The sequence below is a fragment of the Sander vitreus genome, chromosome 1 (assembly GCF_031162955.1).
Source record: "Sander vitreus isolate 19-12246 chromosome 1, sanVit1, whole genome shotgun sequence".
Classification (NCBI taxonomy): Eukaryota; Metazoa; Chordata; class Actinopteri; order Perciformes; family Percidae; genus Sander; species Sander vitreus.
Genome location: NC_135855.1, coordinates 30,993,473 through 31,014,639, shown reverse-complemented (window position 1 = coordinate 31,014,639; position 21,167 = coordinate 30,993,473). Strand labels below are relative to the sequence as shown.

General features: G+C 40.2%; 1 protein-coding gene across 1 annotated transcript in view; it reads right to left on the bottom strand.

Annotated features, from left to right (window-relative positions):
• LOC144522719 (protein unc-13 homolog C-like) overlaps positions 1 to 21,167 on the bottom strand; it is a 117,033-nt gene that overhangs the window by 17,662 nt on the left and 78,204 nt on the right. The window contains exons 19-24 of the mRNA XM_078258019.1: positions 8,426 to 8,552; positions 7,066 to 7,162; positions 6,074 to 6,217; positions 5,766 to 5,843; positions 3,435 to 3,512; positions 2,596 to 2,622 (exon numbers count right to left, since the gene is read on the bottom strand). Coding sequence (XP_078114145.1) covers positions 2,596 to 2,622; positions 3,435 to 3,512; positions 5,766 to 5,843; positions 6,074 to 6,217; positions 7,066 to 7,162; positions 8,426 to 8,552 — 551 coding nt within the window. The remainder of the gene's footprint in view (positions 1 to 2,595; positions 2,623 to 3,434; positions 3,513 to 5,765; positions 5,844 to 6,073; positions 6,218 to 7,065; positions 7,163 to 8,425; positions 8,553 to 21,167) is intronic.

Here is a 21,167-nt window from a genome sequence, read left to right as displayed (position 1 = left end):
TCATTTGAGTGTGCAACTTTATTATTTAATATACGTTGGTGTATCTAGATTAATATCTGTAGCTACACTTTGCTACAAGCCTCTTAAATCCACAAACTATGTGCCTACATATCTAAAAATCTGCCTAAAAATCTGACTTGACCATGCAATGAACAATTTGTCTACCAGCTCACACAAACACATTTGCAAATTTGATTCACAGCATGTATGTGCCCATGCATGGCATGTGTTGGGTTTCTGCAGCGCCATATTTAAGCATGTGCATGTGATGGATGTGCAGATGTGTGTGTTCTTCTTTGGTTTTGGGTATATTTTGAGAAAATGCATGGGTGGATATAGGATCTTTGTGCTGCGCTGTGTGCATTGTGCGCCATTAAGTAACTGCATGTATGAGTGCATCTGTACCACTGTTTGTCTCAATATTTATAAATTACGTTCGCCATGTACAAATGTCCAAATATTGATGTTTTGGATGGGGGTGGAGAACACACATCGCTGAGGCATGGTGCCTGCGATGGATGTGTGAGGCCAGGCACCGCACCACATGCACGACAGATCGTCATATTAGAACCGATAAGCTTAGCCAAGGAGCCGCTCATCTCACACGTTATAATGTTATGATGGCTCAGCTGTGAAGCGGATGTGTAAACTAAACCTTTTACAAACATTGGTATTTTGCAGACATGCCTCTATCTGCAGCTCAACTGGGATAGATGTATATGTGTGTTTGTGTGTTCCCATGTGTACACTTCGTACTGCTGTCACTTCAATGGAAATGCATGCAAGAGTTTTCTGTCACAGAGTAAATTGACCACAGAGGTTGGAGTTGTTGTTTTACTCTTTGAGTAACGGATAACATATTTTCAAGTGACAGCAGGAAAATACAATAGGCCTTGGTCTTTTATCAGTTCCTCTTGGCCGGAGAAATTTTACACTGGGCTCTAATCTGCAGCTTGGCAGTCTCTGAAATTGAGATTCGCTGGGGTGTTTTCCAAGAACACTGTGTCTTAATGGGAATGCTGCTACAGGAAATTCACCCCGTTGTCCGATACACCGAGACACCTGTCGCCTGCTGAGAGGAGAAAATTCCATTTTGAATCCGTGTGGTTCCTAATGCTTCAGTCTACCTGAAGACTGCAATCCTGTCTGAAAGGCCTCAATTCAGAGGTACTTTGACTTGCCAAGTGAGGCAGTTTTGTAGTTTGAAAATATCAAAGATTCAGCTTCTGAAATGTTAGGTTAATAAAGGTCTTTGATTAGCTTAAAAAAATTATATAATGAGAGAATAAAATTATGAATGTTATATACGTTAATGTATATTGGATACTATGAATATAGCTGGTGTCTAAAGCCTTTCACTCATCGTAGCTAGTTTCACTCCATGATGACTGACATCCAGAGTCCTCCAGAGTGCACAAACTCTCCCCTGGCTTACAGCCTATCAACCCAGCCCAGCCTTGCTTCCCTTTGCCTGTTTCAACAATACCATATCTACTCACTGGCAGGTTGTTATTCTGAAACATAGTTTGTCCTAAACAGTGACAAATAAATAAAGGTTTTATAAACCACCATCTCTAAAGTGAGAAAAGCATATTAGCAAACAGGCCGACAACCAAACTAAAGCCTGATACCAATCAGGGGAGATCAGTCCATGATTATTCCATAAATGTGGGCACTGTAAGAGATTATTGCTAATATTTCTTATTGGTAATGCTATGATAACAGCTCTTGGTAATTACATTGGTTCCCTGGGTGGTAATTGCTGATAGGGAACTATTCTGTAATGAATAGGCTACTGTGCAGAGAGGAAACTAAGGGAAAACTTTCACCTCAAATACACATAGGCTGTATAATTAGTTTTCAAGAAAAATTACTTGGGATGTTCTTAAAGATATACCTGATTGTCCATTAACAATGAACATCCATAATTTTACTTTTCAAAAGGGATGTAAAGACTTCTGGTGTCATTATTCTTCAGACAATAATGGACTGGGAGTGATCCAGGTCTAGAACTGCTAACTGTGGGGAGGTAGTAGCACGTCAGCCAAGGGCACAGCTGGAGAGATTTGTAAGTGTTTGAAAAGCTCATTAAACACGGTCTGAAAAATCCTGTCTTAAGCATTTTGTGGCTGCAGCCTGAGAAATGGATAGAGATGATCAAAACCATAGCCAGCAATTTGGCGAGCCTCTGACACATTCTTTGCTTCGTGGAAAAAAAAAGTGGACCACGAACTAAAATAAATATCGCACTTCTAAATTAGCTATGGATAAAGAAGTGCCTCACGGAAAATAAAAACAAGCTAAAAAAAAAGATGGATCGGGTGGGTTTAGCCACTATCCCCAAAGCTCTGGGGATGGTGAGCTTGAGCAGCCTGTCCAGAGGGGTGATGGGTAATTCAGATTCCATATGCTCTGTGGCACATGCTGCTAGAGGGGGCGGGGAGTGAGAAGCATAGGAGCGTGAGGGGTGGTGGGGAGGCACAGGGGTGGGGGTGGGGGTGGGGGTGGGGGTGGGGGGGGGGGGGGGAGGGTGTGCTTTTTCATATCATTCAGTAAATGTTGGGAAGGGGTGTTGAAGAGTCCTATCACACACACCTTACAGAAGGACACAACCCCTTCCTCCTGGAGACAGAGAGAGAGAGCACAGAAAGGAAATGGGGGGAAACAGAAGACACAACGACAGGAGACAAAACGCAAGGCAAGACAGGCGTTAGATACTGGAGAGACAAATGCATGCAAGTCATAAGAAGCCATGGCTGCTGCTTCTCAGGTTAGACTGACGGGGAAAATACTTAATGGTGTTTCAAACCCAACACACAGATTTGTAGGGGTTTAACTCAATACTTACAAAAGGGCAACACATGTTATACACAAGGGTGGTTAGATGTAGGAAAATAGTGATGGGGTACAAAGAAAGTTATTGTGGAACTGTAGTAGAGGTAGAAGTCGAAAAGATGATATTAGCAAACGGAACTACATGTCAGATAAGTCTATTGGATGGTTAAGTACAGAGCTGATGGAAGCATTACAGCACAGCATCACTGTTGGGGTCAATTCACTTTCACTTCATGTAAATGTCATCTGAAATGATCATTAACATGATCATGACACAGCATTTATTTCACAGCAGAGAGCTGATCTGAGGATGGATGTTTAAGCCTTTATATTAACTGGCACCAACCTTGCCGAAGTGTCCTTCAGGAAGACACTGAATCCTTTGAAGCCCTGGGGACACTGTTCTTTAGCTAACCTTGTGATTTGAACTTGCAGTGGAAGAATGCAGATCATTGCATTACTACATTGTAATAATGTATATGTGATATGCCTTTTCTTAAACTTCTTTTAATTCAGGAATATCGTAGTTTAATTGAAAGTGAATTGCCTCAAAACTTGACACAGACACAGCAGACAGATGCACTTAGGTAGGCACAGACCTGTTTGCCACCCATGGACTCAAACATCTTCTCCAGTTGGACACGGAGCTGCTGAATGTTGTTGAGGATGATGCAGGGCTGTAAAAGTACAACAATTAATACAACTAGATTGTTTAGTATAGTACAGTGTATGATTCAATGTGTCAGAAGAACATCAACTATATATGTATTGGTGTTGAAATCCTACAAAAAAACCTAACACATTACATTTACTATTTTTTAAAGCTGTAAGCATTGTACTCTAACAGTTTGTAAGCTTGAGACTAGCCCATTTTAATGTAACACATTCTCGGAAGGGAAAAAACAGTAAAAATCCATCAGTTTTGATTTCCTGACACATCATTAATACAAAGATGCTAGGTTTCTGCGCGACATCAACAGTCAGCAGGAAAACACAATACATAATACAACAGGGAGAGAAATGTCTGCACTAAGTACGTCAGGCATTATCGATTCTCAGCTGCACAAGTTTAACAGATGACAGACATTAATCACACTGCTTTTTATGGAGACTGTGAGCAGAATTACTCACTTCAGTCAGTCACAGATTATGTACATTATCTGCCCAAAAAACAACTGACAAACAGAACGCCCCAAAATTATGATAGTGTTAATGGATTGTAGTAAAATGATAATTCTGTGCCCCACAGGAGAAGGATGATTGGTGTCTTTCAATCCACATAGCAGCCAATAGGGTCTCCGTGGCAGCACATAATGGCTTGCTCTCAACTAGATTTATAAGCATATTTGTACGGGAGTGATAAGATATTTTAAATCTGAATGAAAGCGATGTAGATTTCCCTCAGCTCATTATATCCAGCTTGAGAGAAGGTGAAAAATATAGAATAAAGGGTTCGGTCAGCTAACACTTGTATTGGATATGTTTTAATATATCAGTTAAGTGGCAGGGGCAGCTGTGAGATCACTTAGGACTTCATATACCAAAGAGAAAAAAGACAGCTATTTTCCAGTGGTTTGTTTATTGATTTACAGTGTTTGGTGGGGTAATGCTGTACGAATAGGGTGATGCTAAGATAACCAATTTGTCTGCAATTCATTTTAATGAAATGTATTCATATCAGAACATTGTTTACAAAAGCAGATCTAATTTTTATCTTATAAAATATTACGTTCAGTATTGTGACTTTTTGGGGCAGCACGGTGGTCGCCTCACAGCAAGAAGGTTCTGAGTTCAACCTGCCGACCGGCTGGTGTCTTTTTGGTGTGAAATTTGCATGTTCTCCCTGTGCCTGTGTGGGATTTCTCAGGCTGCTCCGGCTTCCTCCCACAGTTTAAAGACATGCAGGTTAGATTAATTGGTGACTAAAAAAACCCGTAGGTGTGAATGATGAATGTTTCAGCCCCGTGATTGACTGGCGACCTCCTGTCCAGAATGTACCCCGCCTCTCGCCCAATGTCAGCTAGGATTGGCTCCAGCTCCCCCGCGCCCCATGGATAAGCAGGTACTGTATAGCTACAGTAAAGGATGGAATGTGACTTTTGTCTAATCTGTGCATTTCTATGTAAAATACTGTATACTTTCACCCCTTTAGGCTTTTGAAAATCCTTAAAGCAAACTGAAGTAAGATCAAACTTTGAACAACTCATGTCCACACTATGGCCTCTGTGGCAGTAACAAGCCACAACAGTTGGGAACCACTGCTCTAGATTATCATCTTTACTTATACTACTGCTCTCTTTTAATGTTTTATGTTTCAGTTTGTTGGCGGCAAAAACAGACACACAGTACGTTCTCGGGTTAGGAAAGATGGCTATGATGTGGGTCATGTACTATATACGTGGCAGTACAATTGGGTTGAATTTGATGTAATCGTGCCACTGTACAACTCCATCTGCCTCTTATTTCCTTTTTTCCATCATCTGTCTGCTCAGTGCTGTCTCGAGGACATTTCCTGTTTTCTCTGGGACAATTGTAATGAGCCTGTCAACACTGTAAAGAAACATCTGCCTCCTCCACTAGTACCCTGTGTGTTATCTCTCACTTCAACTTCAAAGACCAGTGAGGATAATTAGGCCCCTAAGAAGGCCCTGCATTTAGTCATCTATCACATTAAACAATAGACTGTGAGCCCAGAAAATACCAATGACTTTTCCCCATCAGCTATGGGTTGTGAGATGTATAATTGCATCTCAGTTAAAAGAGACAGTTTGTTAAGTGCATTACAAAAGGCAGGGCAGGGCTCAGCGTCGAACAGACTGAACTGCTGTTAGACACAATTATCATGGAAACACCATCATCTGACTAACCAGATTTGCAATTTGACCAAAACCACTCAATGTAACCTTTGCTATTAATGCTTGCAAACTTACCACATTCTCCTTACTCAAATACAAAGGAAAGTCCTTGGATATGATTGCAGCATATTGCAGAAGAACTTTGTTGATAGTCTGCAGAGAGGGAGAGAGACACATTTATAATTACAGTTTGTTTGCCATTCTATTATTGAATTTCTGGAACTCACTGAGAAGATCTAAGCAGTCACAACCTAATAACCACATAATATCAAACCGAATAAATACACCACAGTGACTCCTCAGATCAATGGCAAACTCTTTAACTGTGAGTTATTACGTCCCACAGGAGTATGGGGGGTGGGGTGGATTTCCAAAAGCCTGACCTTCGCAAAACGGCACATGAAGTGAGCCAGAGCCTGTGGGTTCGGACACTCCAGCTTCTTGATAATCTCAAAATTCTGGTTTAGTTGAGTGAACACATCCACTACCGAACATGAGAAGAGGGCGTGTTCCGAGGTTTGCTGGAACTGTTGCAGCATAGAGAGGAGGAGAGAGGGACATGAGGGTAGAAAAAGTGATGGGGGGGGTGGGGGTGGGTGGAAGAAGGAAAAGAGAGAAAGAGACAAATGTAAGTTCTCAGATCTAAAGACCTTTAAGCACCTCCGAATAGTGAGACATTATGTTGGCACAGTGAAGAGAACGTTTGATTAATGTACCAATTACTGTATAACTACATCACTCACAGAGCAGAACTCTAGACCACTTACTGCCGATTACACTAACAGGTTTACTGTTATATGTGACTGCCAGGTAACTGCTGAGGTGCATTTATTAAAAGTTCCCACTTAAACCATCTGAAACTCTTTAGAGTTATCTCTTGAACGCATATGAATTCCTGCATTTATTCACGATTGACACAAAAGTCATAATCAATCATATTTTTCATGTGTTTAGGTAAAGATGAATCAAATCAATCATTTTAACTTTTAACTTTGTTCAGTGGACATCCTGGGTTACAACAATCACACAATCTGAAACATATAGTGCTATGCAATGTTTGTATGCGCTGACAATGCATCAGTATTTTGCGATAAAATCTTCTTTTTCACACACTTCCTGTGATTATTGTCTAATATCCTTCTGTGCCTTTTACTGCCCTGAAAATCAAGGTTTTGCTTCCAGATTGTATTAATTTTTAATTGAAATTTCATTCATATTCCTGTCTTGTGATGTCTCAGGGCGAGGAGTGTTTTTGACCGTGTCAAATTTTCTCCTCTTGGCAGACCGTCCTTGTGAATAAGAAATAGGTCTTAAGTGGCTTGGTCGGTTAATACATAAAGATACACATTGAGTTATAATTCAATGGTATACTTACTCCATCTTTCTTGTCCCTTTCCAGTGCTCCATTGAGGAAATCCATGGCAACATCCTCGTTCTCATCAAGCCACTGAATGACAAATGGCTCAAACCACCTAAAGAAAAAAAACGTTCTATAATCAAATCATAGTTGGATGGGGTTTTTTTAGCTTTAGAGGACTATATGAGTCTGGGCTTAGTATATAAGAAAAATCTGAGGCCAAGGCTTTTTAGCTTCTTTTTTTTTAATTATAGGAAAACCACTGTATTTTAGAGAAATCAATGAAAATGGATTGTATGCTGAAAATACCACACAGATGTCAGTGTGGTTTTGGCCAAGGCTGGCTCAGGTTTCAGTTTGTGGACAGAATTGACTTCGAGGCTCAGACAGAGGACAGCAGAGGACAGGACAGAGGAAGTACATTTGTTAGTAGAATAATAATGCTTGAAGAGCTTGTCCTCAAAGCAACGGATGTCCCCCCAAAACAGCTTTGTACTCTGGCTAAGGGCATCTGCTTCAGGAGGGAGAGCCAATAAATAATGTGGGTGTGGCGACAGAGAAAGAGAATAGACAGGCAGACGAAAGAGTAAGACTGTGTGTATGTGTGTGTGTGTGTGTGTGTGTGTGTGTGTGTGTGTGTGTGTGAGAGACAGTGTTAGGATGGGGAGGGTGACTCATTACACTGATAAACTGGGACGATGGGAAAGGCTGTTGCGTTCTTTGCTTGCATTACACGTGTTTACAGGCAACTATCCCTGCTTTACTGCAAATGATTATGCATGCACACTGTAAAACAGGGCTACGTGAAAAGAAGAACTAAAACTTGCTTTTAGACTATACATGTGTCTCCTCATCCAAAACAGTTCATCATCAGCTTGTTGGAATAAACTGCCAGCACAGATTACAGGAACATGACAGTGTTACAGATTCAGTTTTAACCAGAAACTAATCTGAACTTCCACCACCATACAATATTCTGCACCATAAATGAACACTGATATTCACTGATTGTCAACACTAATGTTGACAATTATTTGAAGCAAACAAAATCATCTGTGCTCATCTTAATTTGTTCAACATTGAACAATTTGACTTTTTACTTTTTTTACAACTCTGAGTCACTCAATCTTTCCTCTTAGTTTCCTGTTTGTTTTAACAAGCAGCCTGTTCATGTTCTATTACGCATTAGTAATCAAATTCTACTATGTACAATTGTAACACTATATATATATATATATATATATATATATATATATATATATATATATATATATTTATTTATTTTTTTCAGTCTTTGCTGCAATTACATACAATGTATAATGTATGTGTGTATGCATGCTTGAGCGTCTCACATGTGGGTGAAAATGACAGGACTTACAGAGAATACTCAGGCGGAACATTCTTGAAGGCCGGCAGGTCACGAACATACTCATTATGGAACCATTTGACTTTGAAGTGAAGATTCATGTATTCAGTACTTTTGCATAGGCGGTGCTTGTCATGCTCTGTAATGCAGATTAAAACATTAGAATCACGCGTTAGCATATATAGTATATCCACTAAAGCCATAATTCTTAAACAGAGAAACCTTGTTTTTAAATACTTATGGAGTCTAACACATACAAACAGGTTAAATTGTAGGGCAGCACGGCAACATCAAATTGGCAGTCTATGACACAATAAACGTGTTGCATGTGCTCTGGACAAAAAAACAGCACCTCAGTTTTACTTTGAACTGCTCCCTCCTCCAAAACACTCACAAGCACAAGTATAGACACACACCCACACACACATCAGTCAGGAACACTCTCGTCATAGATTTAACCATTTATTGCAACAAATGGAAATGCAGTTATACTTGGCGATGAAGACTCTGTTCTGATGATGCTCCCTGGATCAGCCAAGCCGTATGCTAAGATGACACAAGAAGCACGTTGCTGAGACCCCCCTGTACACAAGAGTAGGCCCAATCCAAGACATGGTTATGATGACACCCAAAACCGGGAAGGTGGAGGCAAGCTTTGCCAGCAGCAGCAGTGTGAAGAAGCATTGGAGTAGCAGGAAGCAGTGAGGAATAGGGAGACATTTAAATGGACCGCCTGATGTGAAAATGGCTGTGATTGGTTGTGACTGGCTGGAATGATAATTCAATTAGTGGGCCTATGACTTCCGTGTCCTGCATGAACAATTAAAGGTCCAATCTGTAATATATTTACTGTAATAAATCCAAAAATGACCCCAATATGTCATCAGATATTAAGGAAACATGCTAAGTTGAAATACTATCTTTTCTGACATCATTGCTAATGCCAGTATTTTCTCCTTTTGAAATTTCCGTTCCGTGACGGAATTTCTGTTTGTGTTTTGGCCTGTGTGTTGTTAACAACTGCCCAGTTAGACAGCCAGGCCGGGTTGCCAGATATACCTGTAAAAACGTAAACCCAGTGCGCTACAGCTTTAACGTTAGTACAGCCATGAAAGCAGCACTCAAACGAATGGGATCAGCGGAGACAAATTCTACATGACATAAAAAAAACAGCATGTTTCTAACAGTTGCGTGACCAGAGACGTAACAAACCCCGGGTAAATATTAGAGATGTATTTGAAAGATGGAGACAGCATAGAGCCCAAAAAGACACCGAGTTGGCTAATTTACTCCTGAACAGGTAAGCATTAGCTTCGGGCTAATTTATCATAGCTACAAGGGACGGGCATTTTATGTAATTTAAACATTTGTGTACTCACAATGAATTATATAGCTAGAGTACCTGAGTTGGTTACTCGCAAAAACAATTGAGACAGCCAGTAAAGTGATCCCGACTGGTCCTGGCTATAGCCATGCTAACCCTGCTAACTGCTATCGTTATCGGAGGGCCAGGCAAGCAATCCACAGCTGTTTACAACGTGTACAATGGTGAGTTATTTGAAGCCAAGAGAGGAGGCTGTGAATCGGGAAGAGAGGACCGTGAGTTTGCAGTGTGTTTAGCAATTGTTGCCGCAATTCTAAGCCAATGAAGTGTGTTCAGTCCGGTGGAATAGGACGGCAAGGTAGTGGGATTTTTAGTAGTTCCTATCCTGGCGTGTGGAGAGGACGACGAGTCAGTATTATTTGACCTTTAAAGTGCTCATATTATGCTAATTTTCAGGTTCATAATTGTATTTAGAGGTTGTACCAAAATAGGTTTATGTGGTTTAATTTTCAGAAAACATATATTTGTTGTACTGCACATTGCTGCAGCTCCTCTTTTCACCCTGTGTGTTGAGCTCTCTGTTTTAGCTACAGAGTGAAGCATCTCACTTCTGTACCATCTTTGTTGGGAGTCGCACATGCGCAGTAAGTACTGCTAGCTTGTCAGTTGCAGAGCATGAGGGAGTGCCATGCTAGCTATTGGAGAGCATTATAATGTGTTACAAAGTGACGCACGTTCGTCACGGTAGTAAAGGCTGGACTACAATAGAGCTGTTTGGAGCAGTTTGTGAACAGTGTTTTTTCTGTGAACATGGTAAGTCCCTTTGGGGTGGACTTTGGGCTTTTTCACTTTGTAAACCTATAACGTGCACAAAAAGATATATAACACAATAAAGGAAAGGGGAAAAGCCAAAAAGCATAATATGAGCACTTTAATAGAAATCTGCAAATACCTTAATGAGCATAAAAAAAGACCTGGGTACCAGTGGTTGCTTTTAAATCTGACTTTTTAACAGGCTCAATTATGCAGAGCCTTGAGCTGCCAAGCATAATAAAGTTAAACAGAGCCTGTGAATGTGTCCAGCTCCCTTCAAAAGAAAGCCCTTGAATGACAAATGGCAAACAAACTAAAGCTAAAATGGACTAGACTTTCATGTCAGCAGACAAGGCTGCTAAGTCATTTAGTCCAGCTCGCTGTAGACATTTCAGAACAATTAAACATTTCCATGGTATCCCCTGGAGGACATATTGATGGTGATGGTGCAAGAGAGGGCGTGAGGAAAGAAGAGATAAGGGAAAAAAGAGGAAACCAATGCAGTTGCATTAACATTATATACAAAAGAGTTAAAATATAATTAGGGCTCACCCGAATGCTTCGAAGCTTTCAATCATTGCCATGGTAATAGACATTCAAATCAGCAATCTAATGCTTTATTTATTTATTTTTATTAATATTATTATTATTATTATCAGTGTTTCTAAATTAGTTACCTAGACTTTGACTGAAGACAGTTTAAGCAGTGGTAGAAGGTGGCTGGTTGGGAAGACAGTTCACTGAACCAGGACCACAGTCGTCCCCTGACCTTAACCAAAAAACTTTTATTACATAAACCTAACACAACCTTTACCATAGAAGTGGCAGATCTCTCACGTCAGTCTCGCGTCACATTCACATGTCAGTCCACATTTGTTTACATAGCATTGTGTTGTGTTAACACAAAGGCACCCTCAACTGCACTGAACAATAACTCATTAACCTCCCAAACTCGCTCCTAACCCGAGGCAAGTCACCATGCTCTCCCTCTCCCTGTCTCACTCCAACCCTTCCTGTGTGTATGTTTCGGTCTCTCTTACACTCTTAGTGGCTCTGTGTGACTTTTCAGTGTCAGTTTTGTCTAACCATCTCTTTCTTATTTTGTTACTTTTTATAAAGTATGCAAATAGCCATATGACTCATTTCTCTGTAGCAAAGTGCAGACATCTATTTTTGGTTTGGCTGTTAGAGTTTTCCACAGATAAAATGTGGGGAGCCGTGAAGCTACATCTGATCATAAATGGGTATTTGAGACATATTGGATTTTGCCAGGTGTGAACTCCAATCCATCTCAGCTGTATTTAGACAAAATGTGGCTATGTCGGGGCACAAGGCTAAAGAAGCTGGAAATAAAAAGGTTTGTGATAGATTTCTTTTTTAATTTTAAAGCAGGTGCTTCCAAATGGTAAAGAATAAATAAAGATACACATATTTGCACACTGTTTGGCAGATACAATTTTCATACATTCACCCAACATCAAAGACATTTTTAAATCCATGCATTGCACCCTGGCTGTCGTGCCTTAATCCTGATAAGAACCTTGGTGCTTACTCTGATGAATAGTGCATACCCTGTCTGCCTACACTCCTCACTCTAAGCTTGGAGGGAAATATTTACATATGTGTAATTAACATATTTACCTGTGAATAATGTATTCAAATGCACAATGCAATATTTTATCCTTGGAATGGAGAAGATAGTGAGTGTTCAACTCAAGTCAAGTTTATATTATATATTTATTTTTAACCTGCTTTTGAAACTGAGGTTGGACTTCATTCAAAAAAACTAAAATGACAAGGGCAGCGTGTCATATACAGCATGTATGTGTGTTCAGGTGTAACTTAAGGATTAGGATCAACTTACATTTGTGTTATATTAAAAACAATGTAGTCAGTGTTTCCCCTATATTCATTCTGCAGTGGCACAACAGCAGAATGATGAACGCCGCTGCCAAAAATTCAAACGATCATAAATATCTCTGCTCTCGTGTTTCACCGAATGCAGGGACTGCTGAAATACATAGACACGGACTGGTGCGACACGTCTGCCGCAGCATGTCCGCAGCAGAGGTGCTACACTGACCACCTGTGCGGGCATCACGCTGCACACACGGAGCAGATGAGAGACAGGAGTGAAGTGAACATAACGTTGTCGGTACCGGTTAACAGGCTCTGTAGTAAACGACAAGCTAATGTGCTGATAGATTCTGTGTTTTAAATAAGTGCTGTGCGGTGGATCTAATTTATGTGAGGAGTGGGTAACTATTCTGAAGTTCATTTAAATAGTTAAAGAAAAGAAACCTGAAAAAATGTCTCTGATACATCTATAGACCATATACTGTGTAAGAAAAGGTGGATAGTTGCCATAGCCACCATGGCTTAACACATACAGTGTCAGAATCAGATGAGCAGAAAATCACAGTATGGGCAAGTGGTCTGAAAGAAATGTATTACAAGAACAGCCCAGAGTAAAATCTATAAATATCCGATGAAATGAGAAATACATTTTTTTTTTTGTGTTAAGCAGCAAGCCTATTTATTCAAGTCATCTTCTCAACTTATGTAGCTCAGCGTAAATACTTTCAGGGAGACTTCAATAACTTTATCACTTCTCTCCTAAACTGATCAGCTGTTTTCGAGGGAGTCACTTTTTAGTTAATCCAATCAAATTTGGCCATGCCAATCAAAGCATGACATCCATGTTTTAAATCTGTTCTCTCCTCTGCGGCTGTCAGTTGTCATTTCAGGCAAGAGTGCAACCCTCCTCCTCCCCTTCCACCTCCAGGCATCTTCACCCACAGCACTCTCGGTCTTCTTCCGGCTGACCGCTCCCTTCGAATCTTTCGATCCGGTCTTCGTGCCCCTTCACCGCCACCATCAGTATCTAGATTCCATCGGGAGATTTGTCTGGGTTTTTCTAACCCTTTAAAAACATATCCGAAGTCTCTCCTGATTGAAATACAGTTAAGCCTAAGGTGGAGTTTGTTCAACGTGCACATATAGATTCTAACATATTTACACAAATCCCAGAAGATACACTATTAGACTGTTTCAAATTGTGCAATGTTTTACCGATAGCTGATAGCTGATTAGATCTCTGTCTTCTAAAGCAATATTGGTAAACAATTTCATATCAGATAATCAAATTGATCTATTCAGTCTTACTGAAACATGGCTGGGACATGAAGAATATGTTAGTCTAAATGAAGCCACTCCTCCCAGTCATATTAATACCCAAATTCCTCGAAGCTCAGGCCGAGGAGGGGGAGTTGCAGCCATATTTGACTCAAACCTGTTAATCAATCCTAAACCTAAACTTAATTATAACTCGTTTGAAAGTCTTGTTCTTAATCTTCAACATCCGATATGGAAAACATTACAGCCAATTATATTTGTTGTTGTTTACCGAGCGCCAGGCCCGTATTCTGAACTTGTATCTGAATTCTCAGAGTTTTTGTCATGTGTAGTCCTAAAATCAGATAAAATAATTATTGTAGGTGATTTTAATATTCATGTGGACGTTGACAGCAATAGCCTTAGTACTGCCTTCAACTCACTACTAGATTCATTTGGTTTCATTCCTTGTGCTGTCATATGGCATCAAAATTGAAGATTTAATAGTATTTCCACAGAATTCCTTATTATCAGACCATTTTTTAATAACTTTGGAATTCTTACTACCCGACTATACAAAATTAAATAAAACCTTCTACACTAGATGCCTATCTGACAGTGCTATAGCTAAATTTAAGGAAAATATTCCAACAGCATTTAACTCAATGTCGTGCTTTAATATAACAGAGGACCTTTATGTTAACTTTAGTCCCTCCCAAATTGATAATTTTGTAGACGGTGCTACGGCCTGCCTACGGATGACTTTAGACTCTGTTGCTCCCCTCAAAAAGAAGATGATGAAGCAAAGGAAACTAGCACCTTAGTATAACTCCCAAACTCGCAAATTAAAACAAATCTCACGAAAACTTGAAAGTAAATGGCGTGCCTCCAAATTGGAAGAATCTCGTTTAGTTTGGCAAGACAGTATGAAAACATATAGGAAGGCCGTCAGCAATGCCAGATCAGACTATTACTCATCATTGATAATAAGAAAATAAGAACAACCCAAGGTTTATTTTCAGCACTGTAGCCAGGCTGACTGACAGCCACAGCTCTACTGAGCCATCTATTCCCCTAGCTCTTAATAGTGATGACTTCATGAGTTTCTTTAATGATAAAATTATAACAATTAGGGATGGAATTCATCACCTTTTGCCCTTAACTTCTAACGGTTCACCTTTGAATGCAGGAGTGCTAGAAAGAACGACAGGACGTGACATATACTTAGACTGCTTTTATCCTATAGACCTTCAACAATTAATGCTAAAGGTCTCTTCAGCAAAGCCATCTAACTGTCTATTAGACCCCATCCCAACGAGGCTACTTAAAGAAGCGTTATCTGTGGTTAACACTTCATTACTAGATATGATCAATATGTCTTTATTAACAGGTTATGTACTGCAGTCATTTAAAGTAGCTGTGATAAAACCTCTTCTGAAAAAACCCACCCTCGATCCTGAGGTCTTAGCCAACTATAGACCTATATCTAACCTTCAATTTCTCTCCAAGATCCTTGAGAAAGTAGTCGCTAATCAGTTATGTGACTTTTTACATAGGAATAGTCTATTTGAGGACTTTCAGTCAGGATTTAGAAAGCACCATAGCACAGAGATGGCACTGGTGAAAATTACTAACGACCTTCTAATTGCTGCTGACAAAGGACTTGTCTCCATACTTGTCTTATTAGATCTTAGTGCTGCATTCGACACTACTGACCATACCATCCTTTTACAGAGACTGGAACATTTAGTTGGCATTAAAGGAATCACACTATGCTGGTTTAAGTCCTATTTCTCTGATCGATCTCAATTTGTCAATATCAACGATAAATCCTCCAAGTACGCTAAAGCGTTCCTCAAGGCTCAGTGCTTGGACTAAAAAGCTTACTATATTTAGGGTATGAGGAGTTTCCGCGTTCACTTAGACCGGCGGGGGTGGGTGTGTAGCCACAGTCATGGCGCACCCTCACCCTATCTCTGCTTCTCCCCATAGAAAGCTTACATATACTTAGGGAGTAATGAGTCGCAGCGTTAGCCTAGACCGGCGGGGGAAGGTGTGTAGCCACAATCACGGAACACAGCCTCCCTATCTCCCCTTCTCTGTAGCTCTTAGTTATGCAGTTATAGTTCTAGACTACCGGGGTACCTCCTTGGACACACTGAGCTTCTCTCTCCTCTCTCTTTCCATCTGTCTGTATTCGTGTCACAGAAATGCTTGTTACTAACATAGCTCCGGGGAGCTTATTCCCCGGAGTCCTTATGTTCTTTTTCCGCCCAGCATCATCATCTTAGATCATGATGGCACATCCATCATGGTGGCAGCTGTCGCCGTGGTCCTGACCTACGCCCTGCTGTGCCCTATTACACCCTGCTACGCACTGCAATGCCCGGCTTCGACTTGCTATGTCCGGCCAATGCCCTGCCACGCCCTGTTACGCCCTGCTGTGCTCTACGACACCATGAACTATTATAACTATTACAATATCTTTATTGTGACTATTATTGGCATTGTTCATCATACCCCCAACCGGCACCGTCAGATACCGCCTACCAAGAGCCTGGGTCTGTCCGAGGTTTCTTCCTAAAATGAGTTTTTCCTTGCCACTGTCGCACTTACGCATTCATGCATGCTCTTGGGGGAATCACTGGAATTGTTGGGTCCTTGTAAATTATAGAGTGTGGTCTAGACCTACTCTATCTGTAAAGTGTCCTGAGATAATTCCTGTTATGATTTGACACTATAAATAAAATTGAATTGAATTGATATGAAAAGCCACAATGATACCAGCACCTTAGGGTTATTTTCTTTTGGAGCCAAACACTCGGAGAGGGCAGGGATCGCTGCTTTCATCAACACCTAACCTTCATGGCTGGAGTAGTTTTGATGGCTGAAATTGGCGAGGGAGGATTTAAGGTTTCACCTGGATTCACCTAGTCAGACTGCGTCATTGAAGGAGCAGGTGGCTTAAACATTGTGAATTTTTAGTCGAGATTGTTTTTCTAGAGAAGACCTGAAGTTATTCTGCCGCAGAAGCTGCGTTATATCTTTGCAGAGCGATCCACTGTAAGAGCAGAGGCTGCGTAATAGCTGAGCAGAGAGATCCACTGTGGCAGTTCCACTTTAATAACTGAGCTGGCGCTGCAAGGCAGCCTATACACATACAGGATGGACACACACATGCACACAATCACATATATGTGAGCGTTTGCAGAGCAGCTTGTGTTCACATTGCATCCACTCAAACACATGTACTATATACAGTATATACCTGTATGTTATCAATGTAGTAGGTTTCTACTGCCCCAAATTAGTTGCTGTTTAAAAAAAACGCATTACTGCTTGACTAGAAGTTTTAAATGACACGCATAAACCAAATTTGTATGCAAAAACATTCAATGAGATATGCACACAGTAAAAACATTTGGTGCATCTGAGTTAAGGAAAGAGTGAAGAGTTTCTACAAATATCATACCAGACATCAAATCTATGAAGATTAATTTAATGTAACAAAAGTACAAATGGCATCAAAAAAGTCGGAGCAGTCTTAAGCTTGTTAGATGCACTGCACGCTTTTCTAAGTTATAGTAACAACTTTATTGAAAAATGTGTAATTCTTAGATCAATACTACTAGAGGAGATATAACTGCAATATTTGTTCTGAGAGTGGCTTTAGAGGAAAGCTAATGCAAAGCAGAAATGTACATCCTGGAGAGAGCATGAATATGCTTATATTTCTTATCTACAAGTGGGGACTTTGGCCTGATGGTGGCACCAGAGCAAAGGCCAGGGTCACAAAAGATAGTAGGATACATCCTAATGGAACTTTAATATTCATACCAATTTTCTAAGAACAGCATGAGGAGTATGCACTATTGTTTTAGATAAGCATTTCTGATTCATTGTCTTACAATTCTTCTTCTCGGACATTATTGCCAAAAACAATAATAATTCACGTGCTTTGTTTGCTACTGTTGATAGGTTAACAAACCCTCCAGTACCAGTAGCATCTGAACTTTCATCCACCAAGGCCTGCAATGATTTTGCCACCTTCTTCAAAGACAAAATTCAGAAAATTAGACAAACAGTCAGTGCTTCCATATTGAGTACAGGGTATGTGTTGTCACAGTGTCCAGGCAAAACAAATTCCATATGATTAACCGTAAAATCCTGGAGGACATTATACAACATCTGAAAACCTCCTCCTGTTGCCTTGATATTCTACCAATGGGCCTTTTCAAAAATGTTTCGAATTGTTTGGCTACAGATCTTCTACAGATTGTAAACACGTCCCTTCTCTCAGGTATCTTCCCACAGGCCCTGAAAACTGCAGTCATTAAGCCACTCTTAAAAAAGAACAATCTAGACACGTCACTAATGAGCAACTATAGGCCGATATCAAACCTTCCATTTTTAAGTAAAATCACTGAAAAAAACGGTTTCTCAACAACTCAACCTTTTCTTGTCACTAAACAACAGTTTTGATGCCTTCCAGTCGGGTTTTCGACCACACCACAGCACTGAGACAGCTCTTGTTAAAGTCTTTAATGACATCCACTTAAACACAGATAGTGGCAAAATTTCAGTCTTAGTATTACTTGATCTCAGTGCTGCATTTGATACGGTCGAATATGACATATTACTAGACCGATTGGAAAACTGGGTTGGCATTTCTGGCTCAGTTCTAAAGTGGTTTGAGTCTTATTTAAAGAATAGGGACTACTTTGTGTCTATAGGTAATTATACATCTGAGCATACAAATATGACGTATGGAGCTCCCCAAGGCTCAGTTCTGGGGCCTCTTCTGTTTAACATCTACATGCTTCCACTGGCTCAAATTATGGAAAACAATAAAATAAGTTAACATAGTTATGCGGATGACACACACTTATATAACCTTATCGCCAGGGGACTATAGTCCAATACAACAACTGACTAAGTTTATTGAACAAATGAAGAAAAAACTGAGGTGGTTGTTTTTGGAGCAAAAGAGGAACGGTTAAAAGTCAGCACTCAGCTTCAAACGACAATGTTAAAAACAACATACAAAGCCAGAAATCTTGGTGTAGTCATGGACTCAGACCTGAATTTTAACAGCCAAATTAAGACAATTACAAAGTCAGCCTATAACCATCTTAAAAATATATCAAGGGTTAAAGAACTTATGTCTCAGCAGGATTTGGAAAAACTTGGCCATGCTCTTATCTTCAGTAGACTTGACTACTGTAACAGAGTCTTTACAGGTCTCCCTAAAAAATCAATCAGACAGCTGCAGCTGATTCAGAACGCTGCTGCTCGAGTCCTCACTCTTTCTCTCTGTGATCCACTTTAAAGAAAGTGGATCACACTCCAGTACTGAAGTCTCTACACTAGGGCTTTGACTCCAAACTTCGTTATTTGAATATAATTTGAATATTTAAAAAAATGATGATATTCGAACGAATATTAGGCAGCCCTTAATATTCGAATTTCGAACTTGTTATGGGCATTATTTTTTGTAAATGTGTTTGCTTGTAAACCTTGTTTTCAATTCAGATTCCGAGGCTTTTTCACGCATTTCAAAATGTAACTACACGTCGCGGCGACGCACGTCGCTCGCCTGTGGCTTGGTGTCAGTACCAGATCCGTACCGCCTGTACGATCCGTTCTGCGCATGCGCATAATTACGTAGTAGAAAACTAACGATGTCCCTGTGCGATTTGTACCACGCATGTGTTGAAACACTTTACGACCAAACATCACAACTTTTTTAATTAAATCTTTATTATACAATAGTCATAGCTACAAACAATCGAGACTTATTACTGATCCAAAACCGTGTAGCGACGTCGTTGTTGTGTTGTTTATGTTAATGTTTTTACTTTTAATACTTCGTCTTGACTAATAACCATAGACTGTGTATTATTAATGCGATGAACTGTAAACGTACATAAGTGTCCTTTTGGAGACGGGATGACAGCTCTTCCAGCCACCACTGCTGTATACCACTATAGTACCTACATGCTAACGGCAGTAAACATGTCATCTTAGCTGGCAATATTGTTAAATTCTCCCCAATTGCTGAAATATGTCCGATTGTGTAGTGTTTGGTTCAGAAGCCTTCATCTGCGATTTTTGACGTTAGAAAGTGCTGCTTCGTTCCACTACAATCTAACGTTAGCATACTCATAGCTAACTATTATAGCAGCATGCTAACGCGACATAGCGGAGCATATATAGCTAGCTATATATGTACGTGTGTAGCAGGACTTTGTACCGTAAAAAATCACCAATAAAGGCTTCTAAACCAAATACTAAACAAATACAAAGACAGTAAAGTGTCCGGAATTTGGGGTGAAATGTCCAGCATTGAGCTACATAATAGTTTGCTAGGAGTTTGCTGGTCTCTCACAGAGATCGCATTTGTAGCCCTGTTTTTACCTGATACTTTCATCGAAGTACAAACACATGAAGTGAGAGGTATACACATGCTTAAACTTTATTTAAAGCATGATTAACCTGAAGCAGGACGGAGTCATGACTTAAAACACCAAAGCAAGGCTTCTAGCTCAGGCTAGCTAGCGTTAGTGCTAGCTAGCGTTAGCAAATTACCTTCAAAGTTGCAAAGAAATGATGAAACGTAAAATTTGAAGCCTTTATTTAATTTGCTACATGGTGTTGTACTGGATGGCCGGACGACCCTCCGTATATCATTAACAGATACTTTAGGCAACTCCAGCAAACACCTTCTAAACTTCATCTCTGCCATCATAACGGTCTACTGTCTAATGTTTTCTTCTGGTAACCAGAAATGTCCAAACATCCTTACGCCAACGCGTGCATAGAGCTGTGAAGTTTGCCGGTGTTCGCGCAAGTGTAGAACTGATCAGGCAGTGTTGTAAAACACATTTTTCAAACACGACTTTCTGCGCATGCAGATCTTACAGGCGTTACGGATTGGGTGCTGACACCTGGTAGCGCATTTCCTGGTTCTCTTTCTCCTTAAACAACGTAAAATCAAGGAGATGGATAACTTTCCCTGCTCCAGATTTCCCACCGTGGTCAGAAAACACAGGGGAGACGATTTGTTTCTCTCACTATGATCCTAGAGTCGCTACTCGCTCTGAAGCTACCGGTAATCACTGTCACTCTCTCACAACACACACACACACACACACACATGCCGTCTCAATGCACACACCAGCGCACAAGTATGAACATCAGACCACTTACGTAGGCTACGGTGAAAGCCCCGAAATTCCTGTCGAAAGCATACTGTTTGTGTTTAATACAGGGTCTGACTTTTCATAAAAAAAATAAAACAGTTGCGGCAATGTGTTTTTCTTCTGAAAACATAATTGCCTGCCTATTGACATTGACTGATACACTGCCCTCTGGTGGACAGAACATATACACCTTATACCAATATAGGTCTTACTGAAGGCATTTAATGGTCAAAATATTATTAATAAATATTCGAATATTATTATTAATAAACAAACAAACTTCGAATATGATTTTGGGGCA